This window comes from Parus major, chromosome 7 (assembly GCF_001522545.3).
Source record: "Parus major isolate Abel chromosome 7, Parus_major1.1, whole genome shotgun sequence".
NCBI classification, from domain to species: Eukaryota; Metazoa; Chordata; class Aves; order Passeriformes; family Paridae; genus Parus; species Parus major.
Window position 1 is genome coordinate 13,674,569 of NC_031776.1, and position 21,884 is coordinate 13,696,452.

Here is a 21,884-nt window from a genome sequence, read left to right on the forward strand (position 1 = left end):
TAAGAGTTAACAGAAATGTTAGCTGTTAGGGTTTAGCCACATTTATAAATGTTGACCTGTGGTTTGCAGCAAGGAAATTCTGTCCTGGTTCTAATTTTTGTCTCAGGAAAATGAAAATGTTAATTATATACAGATTATACAGTGTTTACTGTAGTTTGATTCCACATAGAAGTCATAGAACAAACTGTCATTATTTGAATGTTCCTGTATTATTTGCTCATATGTGATTTTATCAAGTAGAGGAAAGGATACTTGTGCTGTCATAGTTGGAGATCCTTTGATGATGGTTGAAAACTCTTTAATCATTGGGCAATGACATTATTTTAGTGTTCAACACTTATCATTCTTCTCTTCTTAATGGCTGCAGAAATTGCACCAAAAGGGCTTTCAAAAGCAATAATAGCAATATGTTTTCTAAGTACTAGTCTAGAAAATATTTTCAGTCCAAAGTTCACAGTTCTGGCTAATGCAGTTTTAAATCAAAGAACTTCAGTTGGCTTTTTATATGGTAGCTTGTTATCAATATTTCTAAAAGGACTTTTCACTTTACATGGCCTTTTCAAAGGATGAGTATCAACATTTATCTACGACATTTCGTGGTCCCATGAACTGAAGGAGATAAACTGCCTTTTAGCAACTTTGATCACTGTGCTCAAAGCTTCTGTCTGCAGGAAAAATAAAGATTTTTAAAGCACTATTTGAAGTAAGGGGTTTGTGCCTTTTCTGTGTGCTTATCTCATTAACTCCAATGAGTTAAACATACTGAAGGTTAGCCATCATCTCTGAGCACAATTTTTGATAGATGATGAGTTTACATTTGATTTCCCAGCTTGTTGATAGTGAATTCAGCAAGTACATGATGAAGACTTTGAGGCATCTTGTAGTATTTGGGAACTTCAAGATGAAATAGCTTTGGCTAGGACCCTATATAATGTATAAATAATTCAGGAAAACCCTGTGGATTAAATGTAAATCTTTAGACAAAAATAAATATTCAGCAAAAGCCATTAGGAGAATAATTTGCAATTTCCAAATCACTCCTATATATTTTTATTGCCTTTGATTTAATGGGTTGATTGTGAAATGGGTATGTCAAATAATGGAAATAGACATTGATACAATAGAAAGAGTTATAGTATTTAGGGTAGGGAGATTAGCTGATTACTTGTTGGTTCTAACAGAAGACAGATAAAATGTCCAAATTTTTGTACATGCTAAGTAATTTGATGTTTGAAGATTTTTGATTAAGCTTGAATCCAGAAAGGAATTGAACAGCAGAACCAAATAAGTATTAATGGTAGTTCTTTAGCAGAAGTTAGAGGAAAGTTTTAAAGACACTTAAAGCTTGGCTAAGTTTGTTCTGTAGCTTGGGTGTGCACAAAAGAAGGTCAGAGAAATTCAAATGTGTGAGAATTCGTGATCATGACATATATGAAATCTAATGGTGAATGTGACTTTTGGGAAAGGATTAGTAACTTGGGGAGGCGTGAGAGACAGCAGGGAAGAGCAGCAGGAACAGGATCCCAGACGAGCCTCCTCCTCTGGGGTGTCTCTCCAGCGTAGCTGGAGAAGATGATGGAGGATGGTGGAAAGTTACAGTGCTGCAAATAGCAGACCTTTAGTATCATTGAGGTGAAGGCACCGTGGCTTCTCAGGCACTTGAAATTTGTTTTATTTGGTTTGTTGACAATTATGCAAAATTTAAAAAATGCTTTAGAGACCTTGAATTTGTTTATGGCTTCAGGTGGAATCCTTGGTAAAACTCCATGGTGCTCTGTGATTTCAGCTGGGTGCTAAAGCAAATGTAGGAAATTTGACTCAATTCTTAAACGCCCTTGTTTAACCTGTTACTAAATGAGCCACACAGGATAGTATTTATGTAGTGTTAGAGTGGTAAATATTAGATTTATCAGATAAGGTAAAATGAATTGAAGCCTAATAGAGAATGCCTGTCTGAAGGAAAACCATTTAATCTTGCATAAAAATAATTCTTGAACAACCAAGGCAATGATATCACCATGAAAAAGCAGAGTATTATCATTAAGAAAATATAAAATTTAGTGTTGCTATATAGCTGCATAATTTCTATTTCAGTTCTTCAATATGGGTTTTAGTATATCAAAATGTTGTCTGATTTATCAGCACGGTCAATATTTGTTTTCTAATGACTGAATCATAATTACAGATCAGCATGTACCACTTAAATGCTTAAAATAATCATGAAATACAAGTGATTCATGAAACCCTTAGCAACCACAAAGCTTCCTGTGTATATGCTCAGACACAGCAGTGACTGAGAAGTAAGTTCTTAAAACGCATTTGCAGCACTGAAAACACGGTATCTGTTTCTTGTATTTCTCCACGTAAGGGCTTATTGAGAACCCCTCTAATTAGAAGAAATATTAGGTAACTGCATTTGGAACTGCATTTTTTATGATTCCAAGGAAGTGAAACACACATTAAGGTCCGTGTCAAGAGCTGCCAGTTGTAACCCTTGCTCCTCTCTGATATGCTGGCCTTGCCTTGCTGGGCAAAATATTCCCATATCAGCTTGTTTTTCCCTGACCTAATGTAAAATACCTTGAAGTGAAGGTTAGCCATTTTGAAGTTGTGATAACTGGCAACTCTGTAAATGCAGGTAGGAGCAAGGAATCAGGAGTGGCAACCCAAAAGGATCAGTCCTGAATCTTTGCTACCATATTGTGTATATTTTTTCAACATCTCTCATCTATTTGAATTTGTGGGAGGGAATGAATGGTGTATTTATACAAAGGTTTATTATATAGATGTATGTTCTTAATAGAAATGTGTAAAGTTCCAATTATACCAATTCACATAAAAATAATTGGAATTTGGGCAATTCATATACCAAATTTTAGAACCCAAATAAAATAGTGATATTTTGAAGTTGTTGTGACTTTTCAAGATGTGGTTTTGCTGTTTCCATTTTGGATTCCTCCTTATTAAAATACTTCCTTGCATCTCAAATAGATTGCTCTAAAGCAACTTGGACTGTGGGATGGGGCTGTTTTCAGTAGATTAGCTGAACTACTCATTGTTCCTGATTTGGAACTGTTGGATATTGACCCTTTTTAAGAAAATTCTTATTTGAGTGAGGCTGTAACTTCTGCCTTGGAAAGCTGAGGAACTCCTGAGTGAGCGATGCTTTCTACAGGTGAAAATCATTCAACTGATTATTGCAAGAAACATTACAGGTAGTAAAACTGGTTTGTGGTTTTAATTTCAGATAGTTTTAGAGGAAAATGTCCCCTTTCTCCAAAGTTTTGAAACACTGGTAGTGTTTAAACTATCTGTATTGCCAGGATATAGTTACTATCCTCCTCTTTAATTTTAATTTCACATTACATACCAACCCATTTTTACTTTGTGATGTTCATTTAGAAGGTCAAATCACTTTTATAATAAAGTTTACAACAATCCACTTAATTTTATTGTTGAATATTAAGTAGCCCAAACAGAACGAGAAGCACTTGTTTATAGAAAAAAAATTATATTTTTTCTGTCCTTAAACTCCTTCACACATTGTCACAATTATCACAGCTAGGCTTTTCTCAATTAGTTCATGGGAAGATAATGATTTACAACTTGGAGTTGACCTAACCAACACAGATAATTTTCTTAATGACACTGTAAATGTTAATATCAATAATTATTTCTCTTTAATTGACAATAGCATGTGTTTTTTATTTTCAAAGAATTACTTATGTGTTCATTGCCCATCTTCAACAATGTCTTTCACTTATTTCAAATTATAGTAGGAGGCAAGGTTAGTTTACAATTTACTTTTTACAGTGTATTTCACTTCCCCTTTAATAGGATCTGTTGCAAAAGCCAGCTATTTCTTTGTTAGAAATTTCCAAAACAGTTTTAAGTGAAGTCCAGATGTGTGAGTAAGAAAGTTGTTTCTCTGCAATGCTTAGTGTCGGGGACACTTACGTGGCAAATAAAGGAAGTTCAGGGAAAGCAGGCAGAGGGCTTTTTTCTCAGGTTCAGAAGTTAACTTCAAGCTGAATTTTCCTCTTCTGGTTCTTAAAGACTCTTAAGCTGAGCCTGTAACACTGATATATTCTCAGTGATTACTAGTAATTTATTTTACCTTGGAAATAAAAGCGGCAGTTTTAAAATTTAACCTGAAATTTCCCAACCTGTGTGCCTCTCTGCTTTAAAACCTCTGTTCTTAAGTAACACTACCCTTGCACTTTTCTTGGTTAGCACTTCAGCCTGCATTTAGGACAGTTATTCAGTATCTCCAAATGTACTTCCCTCACTGGACTTTCTTGGTTCCATGAAAAAAAGACTTTTGCATGAGGACATTGCTAAAAGTCATATTTGATCACCGATTTCTTACCCTTTTAAATTTTTTCTCCTTTTTTCTTTTTGTAGTTACTGAAATGGTCACAGGAAGTTTTTTGAAATATCATAACATAACAAAATCTATCCTCAGTTAATTTGTTATAACCTGAAGAAGCTACAGATTTAACAGAACTTAAGTTCAAACAAGGGAGAATTTTAGTGGAGAAGTTGGAAACAAGTGAGTTGTGATTTTGGTATTGGTACGCAAGAAATGCTTCTTCACCTTCCATAAAATCCTTGTTTCCTCTGATTCTCCTGTGTTGCTGGATGGGCCTCAAGGATTTTTGTCCACAGCTGAACAGTGGCATCAGCTGCACAGAGAGGTGAGGACTGGGGGAACATGGGCCCCAGTAATGTCACAGACATATTAGTGAAGAGAGGTGGGAGCAGAGTGCATTTGGATTGTCCATAAAAGCATTTAATCCCACACCACCGGTAATGATGTTCACCCAAGATGACAGAAGATGGATCTCCACCTACTCCCTTTATTAATTGCAGACGTCTCTTTCTCCCTTACAAACTGGGGCTGCTAGTTTTATAATGCCGTTTTCAGGTGTCCTGAGATAAATAATCTTCTTTTCTTCATGTTTTATATCACATTAGCTCTGCATATAATTTTCTTTGCATCTTAAACCAATTTAAATAGTCCTTTTTGTCTCTTTCACAAAATAGCTCCTCCAGCTTTTTTTTTTTTGCTATTATTTCTTAGTAGCACAGTTCACAGGCCAGCTGATACAATTACTTCCAGTTTTAAGTAACACTTCAGGTTTTAAAATAGTACTTCTAATGCTAGTTTTCAATTTATCACAATAAAAAGGAAACAAACAAATAAAAATCTTCCCAGTACAGCTGGAGAAATAATTCTTTTAAAATTACCTTTCCTTGTCCTTTTCAAAAGTTTCTTTGTCTTGTGGGGCTATGGGTGTGTTAACACTTGTTGCTAAGTCTTATAAATTGATGTTTATTCTATGCTAAATTATTAGTTTCATTACTGAAATGTCAGCTTCTAAGCTCTGTGGCTATTCACTTTAATGCAGAAGACGTTGAGTATGTCAGACCATTCATATTCTGCTATAACCCACTTAATTTTGCTGTGTTGGAAGTTCGTTTTTCTAACTTCTGGGGTAGACTTTATTAGTGTCACATGAAAATTGTCTCATCAGTGATGAAATGGAAGGATTTTATAGCTGTGTCCAGCTTCCTAGTGGGAAGATGTACCATAGAGAGAGACAATTTTTTCTTGGGACTGCACAACAAAGTCTGGGCATTCAGGTTGCCACAAAAGACATTCCAGTTAGATATCATGAAAACATGACACACCATGAAGCTGATTGACCATTTAAACTGCTGTTTCCAAGAGTTTCTGAAATCTCTGTGCATTCAAAGCCAGAGCAGAAATACCTGTCAGTAATTTTATCTAACTTTGAAGTTATACCTCTCTTTGAGGTTAGCCCTGTCTAGAGCTTGTACCAGGTGGAGGTCCCTTCCAATAAAATTATCCCTTGATTCTATGGTAGATCTTCACTGGGTCAGCTAAGGACCCTGGGGACATCTTCACAAAGAGGGATGCATGAGATAAGGTCATTTGTGTCCTTATATGAATCTGCAATATCTTCAGAATCACTTTAAATTTGCCTGGGCAGTGTTTCCAAATCATCCAATCTGTTACTATGTTCTGCATTCCTCCTCGAATATGAACTATACCCACAGGGCAAGTTACATCTGATGACTTTGACCCATGCAGCAAGATATTGCAAGATCATTGTGGCTCAAAGGCTCCCCCAGGGACTCATTTCCACCTTCAAGCATAAAAATTATTCCAAATACCTGTCATCTGATCGGTCGCTTCAGATAATGTGGAAAGGGAAATGTGGAAATGGGAGTGGTAAGATTTGAAGCTGTTTTAAGCTGATATTGTTCTACCAGAGCCTGGTCCCCTGCTGTGCAGTGTTCCAAATTTATTTTTGTATATTTGAAAACAAGTTTTCAAATTTATTTAAGCTCCCACTTTGGAAAGTGTGATTCAGAAACGTGCTCAGTCAAATATGGTGGGAACAGTGGAAACGAGAGAAACACCCTAGAGCCATTTGAGAGTAGTGGCACTGATGCTGGCAGACCCACCTGGGCATTTTGGCGTTGGTGCCATGGAGGGGCTGTGTGTTTGTGTGCAGTACTGAGGGGCACACACGCCAGGGGATACGTGTGTTGGGTTCTGGCTGTGAATAACCTTCTCCAGTCTACAGGTCCCTCTGAAGTGGAAGAAGTTACGTACTGGAAATATCTCCCATCCATATGGTTATTTCTGTGTAGGAGATGAGCTCCCAGAGTATTTCATCTGCCCACTTCATTTCCCTGAGAAAATTTTTTAACGCTACTTTTCCATTCCATTGATATGCAATGCACTGCGTAAAATACCAAGTAAATATGGTTGCTAAGAGCCTTATTTGTTGCATGTGCTAGGCTAATTTGAATTGAATTAAGGCTTTAGAGAACTGAGGAGGTTGGTCTTAAAACCCCATTTGCTACAATTATCCTTACACATTTGAACATAATTGTACTTAGGCCAAGGAAATATGTAGAAAAACATGAAAGTGGTTTTATGATAGAACAGTACTTTCTAAGTTTATGAATTTGTTTTTCAAATATCGCTGTAATTTTGTTATTTATATATCTTGATTAGGTCAAATCAAATATTGTATGCACCCAATGAAAATAATATATAGTATATATATATATATAAAATATATTATTATCACAGAATCACAGATTCAGCTGAGTTGGGACCCACAACTGCTGACCCTGCATGGGACTTTCCCAGGAGTCACCCCAATGAGTCACAATGCCTGACAGCATTGTCCAAACACTTCTAGAACTCTGTCAGTCTTGGTGCTGGGACTGTTTCCCTGGGCATCCCATTCCAGTGCCCAAGCACCTTCTGGTTTAAGAATCCTTATCTGATGTCCAGCCTAAATCTCCCCTAACACCACTTCAGGCCATTCCCTTGGGTCCTGTCCCTGGGCACCGCAGTAGAGATCAGTGTCTGCCCTTCCTCTTCTTACAAGGAAGTTGTGACTGCAGTGAGGTGTCCCCTCAGTCTCCTCTTCATGTAATATTTGCATATTTTATGTATGCTCATTCATGTCATAAATATGATCTTTTTCTGAAAGTAGTTATCTTAAGGCTGAATCAATTTCACTGCACTTTTTATCTAAATGCTCGTTTCACAGTTTTTCCTGCACATAAAGATTATTTAATGAAAGTTGTGTAACAATAATGGTATATCCTAATTCCAGAAATCTTAATCTTACATGATACAAAACTGTAGATTTATTCTACTCAGAGATAGCACACAGAAAGAAGGAAAATACATATGATTTAAGCATCCATTTAGTTACAGCTCTGCACTGTTACTGATAAGGTTTTCATTTCACTCCAGTGCTTTATCTACTCTGTATGGTTAAATTCAGCGGTGTCAGAAGTGTTCTTGTCAGCAGAGTTTAGGAAACATCTCGTATTCAAGGAGTTTATCTGTGTAAGTGTATTGCTGCAGAGACATGAGTTGATGCATTACAAAATCCCCTTTGGGCGTATCCATGTTTGTACTGTAAAACAAAGTTCTCAAAACCAAAAGTTTAAAGCACACTTGGGAACATTTGGATTTTTCTATTGCCACAGGCAGTGCCCTTCCTCTGGTATAATGATGAATTTACTATAAGCACAGACACAACAGACTTCCATATTAGCTCACACTAATAAGAATACAAATTCTGCAGCAAAAAACATACTGGGGGCTTAAATAAAAATTAAAGACAATGAAGTGAAGCAAAATCAGTATACCATGGGTATAAAAAAATATAATTAACCACCTAAGCATGGAAAAATTATAGTAAAACAACACACAAAGTTATGTATATATATGTATATATATTAGTTAGAGACTGAGGCGTAATAGTAATGTCACAAAGTAATTGGAAATTTCTTTGATGATGGTTAAAATGTTCTCTCTGACTTTCTGGAAGGTATAAGCCATTTTTTAGTACACCTTATGAATTTAGCAAGCTGTAAAAAACATAAAACCAGTCATTGTTAAATGCATTCTAAGGTCGTATTTTCTTAAAACAAGACAAGAGATGGAGTGATGGTCCTTTCCTCTACATTGTTGTGTTGGTTCCAATGTTTCAGTTAGAAAGTAAAGTCACTAAATTTGATAGAATTATCACACTGATGATTTTATTCTTTTTTTTTTTTATTTCCACAGATTAAGATGCTTGGTAAAGCAGCTGGAGAAGGGTGACATTAATGTGGTGGATTTAAAAAAGAATATTGAATATGCAGCATCTGTGCTGGAGGCAGTTTATATTGATGAAACCAGGTAAGTCTGAGGGGGGAAAAAAAATTGCAAATTTTATTTTATAAGTTGGTCTTTGCATGAAATTGTCTCTGACATGAGCTGAAGGTCTGTGCACATCAAAAGTGTATGTGGCTCTTGGGTCTTTTAGTGACAGAGTTAAAGCAAGTAAGATTCCAAAGGTCAGATGTACACTGTTGTCTGGAAAGAAATGCTCCCAGAAATGAGTCAGAATAGCTGGTCAGTAAATACACAAATAAATGAAAAGCTGTGATTTATTTATAATGTTTGATGCTTAGTTTGTGTTTATTGTTGGCAGTATTACTGGCAATCATGTGGGTTATCTTCAGTTAAAATAGAAGTTCAAAGTATTTGGCTTCTTAAAAGAGTTCTGAGATATGGACTGTATTGATATTACTGGGGTTTTTTTGCAGGCTAGCCTTTCTAAGTTTTTTCTAAGCAGAATGGTCTTGCAAAGATGCCAAAACCTCCTCGGTACTGCTGCAGCGTGCAGTGTGTATCTCAGTTCTACATATAAGAATTATTTAATGGACACTCTCTGTGGTGTGTGCCCACCCCTTGCAAATCTATGTAGCTTATACAGTGCTTGAAGTCCTGCTTCAGAGAAAAAGCACTTATTGTTCCTCCATATACCTCCCAAACACTGGGATTAAATGGCTGTAGTATTCACAGCTCTCTGTGAGAATTAGTGCCAGGACCAGGAAAATAAATTGAGATTTACTTAGTTTCTAAACTGAGCAGCTTCTGTGGAAATGAATAGTAGTGTAACAATGAGGAATCCAGTCTTACTGGCTCTCTGTGGAGTATCAAGGAAAATAGCAGGCATTTCATGCACAGAGAAAACAGCTACCACTGAAAATACATAAGCTCTGGCAGCAACAGGTGCATTGGTTTTGCTGTAAGCAAATCTTTAAATAAACTAATTGCCCTCATAGAACTTGACAGCAAGGTTATTTAACTACTCCAAAGAAAACAAATATATGCAATTTTATAGATTTGCAAGATTTTCATAGTCTCTGGTTATTTTCTTAATCCTAGGGCCACTGTTACCTCCTAATAGTGACTATTTGCAAAAATTCTACTTCAGTGTATCAGGATTTTTCTTTTCTGGAGCTCATTGCTCAATGATGTTTAATCATGTTTATTTATTGCATCCAGAATGTTAAAAAATATTCAGACTTTTCACTATACTACGTCAGGATATACTTGAGACGAGTATCTTGTTTTGCTCTTCCTTATAAAGATATGTATTAAACATACATTCTATGTATATCCTTCTGTACCTATATCTGTATTTATAAAGTATATATATATATATGTAGAAACATAAGTCAAATTCTGCTATAAGTAGTAGTTAAAATTGAGACTATAATGAAACCCAGTTTTCTGTTTTTATTCTTTTAATTTTAATGGTTTATACTTCACTATTGTGCCTTTATATTGTTGCTCTTGGTTTACAGTATTTGATTTGGGTTGTAATTTCTCTTCCTTGGACTAATGTAGTCTCCATTAAATTCAGGATCAGTATGATGAGTTTTTTAACCTGGTGGTCTTTGTGTAAATTTTATCCTAGAAATGTAGACTGACCCTCAACATCTTATTTGGACAATGTTACGTATGGTTCTATTTCAAATTTTGACACTTCCCCATTAAAAACAATTGTAACCCTTAAGCTGTAAAATTTGTAATTTGCTAACAACTGTAAATTCTAAATTTATTGTGAGGCTAGGAAACACTGTAGTTGCCACTGGTACTTTCATAGTAGACTCTTGCATGGCAAGCTGCAAAGATAATTATGTTTTAAATAGCATGGCCATTATTCTGTAATCAAAGTCTACACTCAGAAACATAAGCACACATAGTTCTTTTGAGTTCCTGGGAAGTCAATTCTTAAGGAACAAAGCAGTGTATCACTGAGTCAAATGGAGGCTGAGTTAGCTTGTGTGGTTGCATTTGTCCTTGTTCCTTCTAAAGAATCCAGGTTCTTTGTCTTGCACAAAGCTACTTCTGTGGGAGTCTGGAACTGAGTTAATTGCGCTCATTAGTAGATTAGAAATAATAGTTTAGATCATAAGCAAAATGGCCTGTTCCTGCTGAGCCTCAACATGCCATTTTATACATCATAAAGTTCAAATAACTTCAGTAAGTTTCTTACATATGAATTGCTGTTCAGTCAGTGTCAGCAGCTCATGTGAAAATACCCATGCTTTCTGTTTTAAGCCTACTATTTATCTCTGGATTTTGTTCTGATGAATTTACTGACCCATTGCTAAAGTGTCCAAGCAGAGGAAGACCTCAGCTTCAACCAGCAATCTAAACTTGAATCCTGTTTGTGGTATTCTCCCCCAGTTTTCTGGGCAACAGACCTCAATATCAGCTGAGGGAAAGGTCTTTTAAATATCTCTATGGACAGGAATAGCAATCTCTACAGATTAGGAATAGCAATAAACAATTTGTGACTTGATTCCTCTTAACTCATCTTTCTGTTATGAAATATATACGCTATAAAACAGTATGATAAAATGCTCCTGACAATGGCCCCTCACCTATTACAGAAGGACTTTCTGCAATTCTTCACAGGCACAGAGGAGAAAAAACCAAAAAGTCAAAACTAAGGTAAACTAATAGATCTAAGTATGACATATCTCACAGAACATGGTCAACAATGTAGCCAAGGATCAAGGAAGAACCTGGTCTGTTCCACAGCTCCAGGAAACCATTTGTGATACTTAAAAATTAAATCTCTGGCATTATTCTGGCAGAACCACTTTTCTCTTTATAAACCTGAGGGTTTTTTCAGTGAGCAGTTCCAATTTGTTCCAGTAGAAGGTACTTATTTTCCCCCCATATACTTGAGTTTCTTGAAAAGCCTGTATCATATTATAAAGTTGTGTGTGCACATGGAAGGACATTCAAACACGTACATTGATGGCATGTTGAATCTTCATTTAAAGTGCAACAATCAGCTGCAAATAGCTGTAGAATTCACACCATTTAGCAGAGGATGAAATATTTTTTTCAGGTCCTTTGACTTTCCCTTTGTCTGCTCCTGTGTTTCTCTACAAGGAGCATTTTTTGTGACTATTTACACATACTCATTTCCATTCTTGAGTTTTCTAAAACTCTATGGAGCTGGATTAGGGTAAAAGTAGAGGAACAACACAACAGATTTTATTTATAAAGTTCTGAGAGTAGTCCTCTTAGAAACAGGGATAGGCAATAGGGATAACCTTCCAAAAAATTGGTTTGGAAATCGGGGGAAAAATTGATTTGGGGGAGTGACTGTCAATATCTCTATAAAAGGTTCTGAGCTGATGGAAAGTTGGAAAGCCCAGACATCAAGTAAGTTCTGCTTTCCTATGAGCTTCATGACCTGTGGTCCCAAGTCACCCAATAAGCTTGTTTAACAATCTCCTTTTCAGACTGCTGCATCTTTCAGTGCTGCACCAAACTCTTCCATAGAAGAGATCAAACACCCTGGTGGCTGAAGCAGAGCTTCACCATCAGCTGAAAATAAACAGGAGACTCTCACAGCTCCAGCCCTCAGAAGATTTGCTCTGTGGAAGAAGTTCAGACTTAATAGGTGTTATAAATAATTCTGACAAGTCTTGCAGAATTTTCTCCATTAGTACCTGCCACTTGGCTCAAGGCAATGGAAGATAGATATTTAGAGTCAAACAGGAAAAAATACAGCCTGATAATTCAGTCATACAGCCTGATAATTCAGTCATGACAGCTGTTCTGTTCATTGAAAATGCAGCTCTTTGTTCACACTAACTGAAACGAAAGTAAGTCAAATAAAATCTAGATGGAAGTTATAAGATGAAAGGAAAAAAATAATTCCAAGCTAAATAATAATAATAATAACAATATTAATAACAATAATAATAATAATAATAATCATCATCATCATTGTCATCTTCATCATCATCATCGTCATCATCATCCTTATTGTGGAGACCACTTTTATGTTGTTCTGCATAAAATGAGAATAGTTTATTCCCATTATGTTTTATTTTTAAATGCCTTAGTATTTTAGAAAATATACTTGATTTCAGGAGGATATTCATGTATGCAGTTGCAGTTCCATACAGGGTTTTTGTTTGTTTCTGGCTGTATAATCCCCTTTTAATAAGGCTTTAACTGCTTGAGAGCATTTGACTTAAAAGAGACTGCATTTCTGTAATGCATGAAGCAGCTCTGTATTATATAGCTGGTGGGTTTTTTGAGCATCTTTGATTCAACAAGGCATAACGACAAATACAGTCTCATGAGGAAAAAGGAAATGTCATTACGGATGACATTGTAGCAATGTATGTTTGCATGAGAGCTCTGGAAATAGTGAATATATTTCAATGTATACAATGGCAGACATGACTCTTAATAAAAAGTACTTATTTAGAAAAAAAAGTACTCATTGTTATATGTATCATGTTAGCTAAAAATGAAGTCACTGAAACTGGACTTTGTGACTGCTGTTGTAATAAACACCTTGGACTAAACTGAATTTCCAGCAGTGTACTACTCCAGAAACGCTCTAAATATTTCTGTGGTTTTGGGATTTAAACAGGGGCAAACATATCCTCAAATTTTGGGCAAAAGGAAATAGTTTAAATTAGTTTAAATTGCAAGACAAATCTTCTCACCAAATGTCTGTGCTACCCTTCAAGCACACCACAGAAATAAGTGTGATAGGAACACTTAGTGTGTATCTTTGCCACGTGAGGTCCAAGGAAGCAGAAAGGAACAAATGCTCGACTGGATACTGGTGCTCCCAGAGCTGTGTGTTGTGGAAGTGGGAATGGAGTTTAGCAATAGCCCAACAGCTAAATGAAATTCTCCTGTTTCCTGGAGATTCTGAGGTGAAGAATGGTCAGTATAGCCTGTTCTTGGGCAGCTTTCAGTGCACAATTTGGGTTATGTTTGCAAGCTGGAGAAGGCTGTTCCCTGGTATTTTCAAGTTTTGCAGTACTGCAACAGAACCCAGGTCCATGTCAGCTGCTCTATCTTAGGCTAGGAATTAATATCTCAAAAAATAATAAATTAGGATGATACTTACTTGGTAACCCTGTGCTTGCTTTCACTCTCTTCCAGGCATCAATATATGTTTAGGAACTGCCTATTTTAAATGAGAGCCAAAGTCAGTGAAGGAACCACCTTTCATCTTATAATATATAATTTTCACGAGCTGTATTTTAGTGTTAGCATTGCAAGGCTCTGAGCTAGCACTCCATAAATTGCTGCTGGGCATCTCACAGCAGGAAACTGTTCCTTGACATTGCAGGACTATTGGCACTCTGTTCTCACCTGTAGCACCCCAGATGGAGCTGAATGTGAGTCAGAGTTTCACTGGCTGTAAGGCTCTGGTTAGGGAAGGAATTGTGCCAATTCAGACACACATAGCTATTCAGGGGCACCAGCAGAGATGGTCACACCAGCAAAATGTCTTTGATGGTGCAAGGCTGAGAAACTTAAATTCTGTTACATCAAAGATATGTGCATATTTTTTAAAAACGTTGGTCCTCAATCTCTCAATCTGAAAAGACAGATTAATTTGTTCATTTATACATGAAGGTGAATGTTTCATTCACAGAACAGTAGGCCATTCAGTCAATTATGTAATTTATTTTGGAAGATCTAGAACATATTTCTCCTGAAAATTACCTTTTTGGGAAAAATGTATGAATATTAAAGAACATAATCTGCCTAATGCCAAGGATAGAACAAGTGGAATTGGCTGCTCTATTTGGTAATTATTTGCCAGATGAAAAATATGGTCTGTGTGATTACTCTCTCAGCTGGCCTAGCTGGGGAGATATTTGAAGTGGCAATTATTTAAGCACGAAGTTAAATTTTAATCTTGAATATTCAGTCAAGTTTGCTGTGCATGTATTGCTGTCCTCCATAGCAAACCCATGGTTAAATGTACTTTGCCTGAACAGAAAAATGTACCATTTGAAGTAAATCATTCAGTTTATCCATTAAGGGAATCTACAATTGATACTTTTGTAAAAGCTGCTATTGAGAAAAAGCTTATTGTGTTGAGATTAATTCAGTACATTCCACCCTTATAAAAGCTTAAAATAAACCTTTGAAATCTTTTGTACTAAGCTAACGTGTTTTTCTTTTGGTTTCGTTGTTTTTTTTCCCTGAGAGGAAGGCTTACAAGAGCATTCTAGTTATATAAAAAATGCATTTGAAATCACTGAAAATCTATTAAATTCTGATTAAACCTTCTCAGTTCAGTTAGCGTGTTTAATAAATGGCCAGCATCCCTTTTCCAAAGTTATTGAATTTTTCTGTTTCAAAGGTTTTGGTGTTAATTTCTTGGTCACCCCCTGAATTAGTCCCTGCCCTGTAGAACTCTCAGGATACCATGTCAAAGCAACTGGAGAGGAGAGGAAAAAGAGAGATGACACTGTCTCACAGATGTACTCTGAAAAATGATAGTTTTTGGTCATGAATGTCCTGAGCCCATCCCTAAGATTGTTGTTGGCCTTTGGTATATACCTGTGCATTTCTGAATAGGCAGTACATATCAACAAGTGAACACTTCAGTAAGAATGGTCCTTCCTTCATTGCTTCTCTTTTGTTGTAATAACTGCACTTATTCCAAATTATTTTCTGTTTATTTTTGTTAATGCTAATTCTTCATTTGAGAGCAATTCTAAGAATGTGCTAATTTTATGAGTACAACATGTTGGTAAAATCACAATTCCTGTGGAAAGAACTTTATGTACTAATGGCCCCCAATCATTTTTCAACTTGTTTGTCCTTAGTGGGAGTCCAGAGAACCTTTTAGTGGGTGTAAGTGGAAGTTGTAATGGACTATAGAGGATGGAAATATTGATTGAATATATTGACTCATGCTTATTCAGGAAGATAGGGAGATAATAGAACTAAATAATTGGTAAAAATGTGAACTGATGATTTAGACTGTAAATTCTGCATTCTAGATCTAGGAGAGAACTTTCTTTAATTCACTCTTAAGGGCTTGATTAATTCACTAATTGGCAAAGAGGTAGTACCACCTTCTCAACCTCTTCTCTGGAAATCTTCCACTACCTCCGTTAGGCAGCATGACTGATCAACAAAGATGTACTTTTTTTTTCTCATAGCCATTATCTAATTTTATTTTTTTTTAAATTTTCTTTTCTTTCTTCTCCTCCATAGTACATCTGATATATTCCTAAGGGAAAAGAAATACATTTCTGACTAGTGCTTTACTATATTTAAAATTCTGATTAAATGAAAAGAGAGCTAGAAATTATCACTACTTGAATTTTGAAAAATTATTCTTGGCAAAAAAACACAGTACTGTGACAAGAAGATCAGGTTATTAGTTACTATGACTGCAGTATTAATTGATTGCTAAGCTGAAATGCCATGGGGCATGTCTTGCTTATTCCCACAACTGTCAATGAAAGTTCTACTCATGGAATGAATAGAATTAAATAACCCAAGCCTCCCCCTTTCCTTCCCACGCATATCTCTTCCTCGTATTGCATCTACTTAACAAGCTAATGATATATGAGCAAAATATGTGTATGCGACCCTGGAATTCTGACTTTAAATTGAAAAAAAAGTATTTTCTGCACCACATTTTGGTAGAGCCCTTTTTGTTGTTTTGTTTTCTAGCATTTTTCTGTGTTCCTTCATTAAAATGAAGAAAAATTAAAAGGAAGAAAAACTAAAGCGTGTGTCTTGGCCTCTATTAGTGTATATCTATTTATTTAATTCAGCTGGGATATTTGAGTTCATGCCTCCCGGTTGAATGGGCTTTATCTCAGCAGAGTTTTACTTAAGACTGATTGTGGAGCAACTATCTAGCTTTAGAATGCGCACAGTCTCTGATCTTCAGGTTGGTTGATTTGGAGGCTGAGGCTATGGGCCTTGTAGTCACTCCATTCCAAATACTTGCTAAGCCAGTGGCTGTATAGTTTAGCAGCTATAATTATGTGTCCATTAATTTTTCCAATGCCATTTTTGAACCTATGTGGCAGTTTATATGTCTTGAAATGTCACAAAATTATATTGCAGTTTACAAATTACATTTTGCAATTTGCAATTACAAGTTAGATTGCAAAATCTTGCAAAAAGCCCTGTAATAATTCATAAGAAGTTCAGTAGTTTGATTGTGTGCCTTTGTTTTGAACCTGTCTTTTGATTTTATTTGATCTTCATCCCCTTTATTTTTTTTTTAAAGGCATAGAATGCTAAAATGGGTTGGAGTGTGATGAATGACTAGCCCTTGTTTCCTCTCCTTAAATGTTGATTCAATTAGGCACCTGAAAAAAGCTAATCCTTTTTGAGAAGGTATTAAACTTATTTGATGAGGGATCTGTAAAATTTTGTGCTTGCAAATTAATTCTGTGTTGCAGTTGCTTTCCTAGTTATTTAAGTTAGAAGCAGAGCCACTGAAACTCTCTCTCCTCCCTGGGATGTTGTTCAGCTATCTCTCATCAGAGAGGAGTGGCCTCAATAAAAATACAGATTAAATGAACACGTATTTCAAATACTACTTTCTCTGTTCCGTCTTCATGAAGTAATTCCGCTTACTGTCATTTACAGACTGAAGTAGTCCTCCTACTTTACAGATGAATGGTTAGAAAGATTAGAGAAACTGCAGTGTGTCTTGCTAGTCTTAATTTGTACTCCAGTGGCTCATATCTGCAGAGCTCAGAGCTTGATCCCAAATTTAGATCTGCATCCGATTATAGCAAACTGATGTAGAACTCTGATTCCTGCTGCACAGGTGGAATATGTGGAATATCCCAGTTGCATGCTCTGAGGCAGCCTAATGCCTATGGTCCTCTAATTGTGGGAATATTTGCATCTCATTTGAATAACAGCTGGAATAACTACAAAAATATATTTTAGGGATTGTAAGGTTTTTTCCTTGTTATACTAAAAACGTATCAAGTGTCAAATATTCCTCAGAATTATAAATGTACTGATTTCTTCAGGGATTTTTAATAGTGTTAGACTAGCATGGATTTAAATAGACTACAACATAGGTTTAGGCTATAAAGCAAATTTATAGCCTTTGAATTTTGGCCAGACTCAGCCTTGGTTCAGTTTTGCAAGATGATTTGCTCAAATCCTTTCCTTCACACAAGTCCCTCTCTTCCAAATTAAGTTTCTGATTTGTTGAAAGTTTCAAAATTTGTGTTCATTCTGCTCTTCTTGTACTCCATGTTAAAGAGCCTTCCTAGTTTGATAATTCTATGCCTCTGAAAAATATGAATGTTTCTACTTTTCCTTCAGTAAACTGGGGAAAGATGAGGGGTGCATTTAACTTTTTTTTAAACCCAGTTAAAGTATCTCACTGTCAGCTAGATGGGCTGCTGAAATTGAGCACAAATATGCTACTCTCACTGTTCACCAATCATTAATATGATTCTTCTGACATGCTTCCTATTTGACATCTTCCCATAATCCCTCAGATAGCATTAAATTTATGTGGAGATTCTTTTGAACTATACCACACACCGGCTTTCCTTATTCATCCATATTTCAGAAAGGCAGCACTAGAAAAATAGACCTAATCAAATAATATCTGCAATTCAATTGGTACCACTTTCAAGAAAATATTTTGAAAGGGTGGCATGCTTTGCATATATTCAGGTCATCCTAACTCTGGGGTTTCTTGCATAACTGAATGAAGTAAAAATGGATATCAGACTAAATAAGGGATTTGTTTCCTGGAAACCCCAGCAGTCTGACTGATAAGGGCAAATAGCTGCATGAAAAAGATTTATAGAAGTGTGGAATGGAAGTGTTCAGTGTGTTTAAAGAGTTACATGTTTCCTCTAAATAAACTGATGACCTCTAATTCACTTTTGTCAAAGTGAAGTTTCTTTTTAATACTTCTATTTTGCAAGAGCTATATATAACTTTTCTAGATTTTTGAACTGCTAACAACTGAAAGCTGACTTGCAATCCAATCTTGTATAATATCTTTACTGCTATGACTTTGTAGCCCTGCCTTCAATAGGAATACAGATCTCTACATAGAAGGAATTCATTCTCTTCAATAAAGGAATTAATTTAAATTTAAAAGCTTTAAATTTTAAAGCTTTTATTGTGGTGGAATAGCATGATGAGCATGTGTACAGGGTGTTCATTGACATTCATTCACCACATCATTGCTACGTAGCACCACTTACTTTTGCAAGTAGCAAAACAATTCTTGTAACATTTTGGAGGACAGATCAATAGACCAAAGGTGTTCTCAGTTATAGCAGCAACCCTGCTGACATTTCTGTCAGTTACTATTTCAGAAGCCTTCTTGGGATTTTATAGCTCATTGATTACTCTTCAATCCACCACAGCTCTGACAACTTAGTAGAAAAATCTTTTCTTGTCTTCAGCTGAGTAACTTGAATTTTGTTGTCTTTTACCTTCTGAAACGTGAGCAGTGGGAGAGAGAAAAATGATATCTGCTGTGTACAACTTCCCCTTGGTCTCAGTCCATCTGCCAGAGAGAACGATTTGTGACGAGCTGAGTTGGTCCTACAGTCAACCTCAGCTCCTCTTAAATCAAGTTTTTTAGCTGCTCACCTGTCTGTACTCTTGTTAGGTCCGAGGTCTTGTTGGTTACATTCTATTAATTTTTTTGTAGGAAACTTTTGGACACTGAAGATGAACTCTCTGACATCCAGTCGGATTCGGTCCCGCTGGAAGTGCGGGACTGGTTAGCTTCTACATTCACGAGAGAAATGGGAATAGTGAAGAGGAGACCTGAGGAAAAGCCCAAATTCCGAAGCATTGTGCACGCTGTACAGGCTGGGATTTTTGTAGAAAGGTGAGAGTTTTGTTTTCTTGTTACAGCAAGTACTGCATTTAACCACAGTGTTTGCCACTGAAGACCCCTCAAATGGTGGGATGAACCTGAAGCAAATCTTTGTGCCACAATTGGTGTTTCAATTTCTGCAGTCATTCCATTTTTCTGTACAGAATTCCAGATGAAACCTTGGAAAATTCCGGGGATGAACTCAATGGCTTTGTAACTTCTATACTAAATCGTATCAAAGACTGTTCTAACATTAAAGAGTAATATACTTGCAAAGGGGCTTTTCTCATGACTTTGTAAAAGATTCCTTAAATCTTTGGGGTCAGACCCTTAAATAGATTCATGTTATTTCACAAACTCTGAAAGAAAAATTTAAAAAAAGATAAATTGTTCCAATATGTTTTCAAAAAATACTATTTCTTAATATTTTATTTGTTCTTTTAGGATGTACCGAAAAACTTCAAGCATGGTTGGTTTGGCTTATCCAGCAGAAGTGATAGTCACATTTAAGGTGAAAGAAGTTTAATCATTGTGAAATTTGAATGTATTTACACTTGTGTTTAGTGATGTTTAGGGTCAAATGAGTATCTTTCTACTGGACATATCCTAGCCATAGTTTGTACTATGTACAGAACTGGGCACAAGGAACAGAGAGAATAATAGTTAAAAATTCAAAAATAACACGTGATTCTGATTAATTCCAATTTCATTGAGATCCTACTAGAGCAATAGAATGAAATTTTTATAGAAGTTCTTACAGAAATGTGAGACAGTTTTATCAGCTCCCAGTGGTATCATAATCAGCATCTCAGACAGCAGCATTTGTTTCCTTTTTAGGAAAGGAAAAGGAGATAGTATTGAGATTGAGTTAACAAAGAAGCTGAAGCTTATGGAACAAGTACAGTGTTTGCTGTAAATTTGAGGTATTACTCTAGTTCAGCCAAAAGATGATCTTTTATAGTAAGCTAAGTTCCTATGTCTTTGAATGCAATTAAAAACTAATATTTCTTGAGAATGAAGTACCTCAATTTTCCCCTGAAAGCCAAACAATTGTATTATTCTCATATTGCTTTATGTTTAATGACATCAGTGTTAATGTTAGGCATAATATCCCACTTAAAGGGTGATATTCAGAGTGGCTCCATAGACAATTTGTGCTGAGAAACTTAAACCTGAAAGATTAAGACCTTTGATTCAAAGCATGCAAAGTGGCCTCTGTCATGTTGCAAGTACTGCATTCAGAACTGACACAATTGTTTTCACCATTAATATTGATGTAGCCATTAACGTGTTACCTACATTAGGAATTTGAAAGACTTGGATAATAGAACCACCAAACTCTCCCTTTTCCCTCTAAATGCTAGCCAAATGGATGGAAATGCAATGCTTTTTTTTTTTTTTGTTTTCCTTTTCCCTCATCTACAGGATGTTGATAAGTGGTCTTTTGACGTATTTGCCCTTAATGAAGCAAGTGGAGAGCACAGTCTGAAATTTATGATGTATGAGCTGTTAACCCGATACGACCTTTTGAGCCGTTTCAAGGTCAGGAACTAACCACAAATAAAAATATGTATGCAAAAATTCATGTGTCAAATTTAAAATACAAGAAAACCAGTATTAAAATGTTTTTTTAATTGTGCAATGCAGCATAGAATTTCAAAGACTATGGCAAATGAAATATTATAGAATGCCAATAGTTCTACCAAATGAAACTACACCCAGAACATGCAAATTTTTATGCAACCCAAAAAATGGAAAGCTATGTAGACCCTTGTTATGTCACTTGTGTTACCTAAATAGATTATGTATACAGAGTATTTACTTAGCAGGTCTGAACCAGTGTCCCACCTTTATTGACCAAAAATTACTAAAAAGGCAGAAAAATATTTAGTCCTAAATACTTTTTTCATGGTCTGGATCATGATATGTTGATTACCACTGCACTGGGGCTTCAGCTGAACCTTCCTCTCCTAAATGACCTGGGGGGATATATAAAGAGCATAATTACTTTTCCAAGATGTTTATAGGGTTTTGCAATACAATATGGAGTCCTTATAGCCAGTTTTGAAAGGCTGAGGTAAAAAAAGGGATCAAAAATATAAATTTATTATTACGTATATAATATAATTATATTATTATTATTATTATTATTATTATTATTATTATATAATAATAATTATATAATAATTATATAATGTTATAGTACCAAATGGAAGTTTTCTTATAGTTTCAGAATCTCTTTACTGCAAAAACTGTGTTCCTTTTGAAGAGGCTGTCTCACTCTGAAGTTTCTTGAATATTTTAATTTTAGGCTGGCAGTGCAGCTTTTTCCAACAGGCTTTATTT

The 21,884-nt window shown here is 35.8% G+C and overlaps 1 protein-coding gene across 2 annotated transcripts in view; it reads left to right on the forward strand.

The window, feature by feature from the left end:
* PDE1A (phosphodiesterase 1A) overlaps window positions 1-21,884 on the forward strand; it is a 74,902-nt gene that overhangs the window by 11,617 nt on the left and 41,401 nt on the right. For both annotated transcript variants that reach the window (XM_015634891.3, XM_033516035.1), the window contains exons 2-5: window positions 8,633-8,746; window positions 19,368-19,550; window positions 19,983-20,049; window positions 20,964-21,080. In XM_015634891.3, coding sequence (XP_015490377.1) covers window positions 8,633-8,746; window positions 19,368-19,550; window positions 19,983-20,049; window positions 20,964-21,080 — 481 coding nt within the window. The remainder of the gene's footprint in view (window positions 1-8,632; window positions 8,747-19,367; window positions 19,551-19,982; window positions 20,050-20,963; window positions 21,081-21,884) is intronic.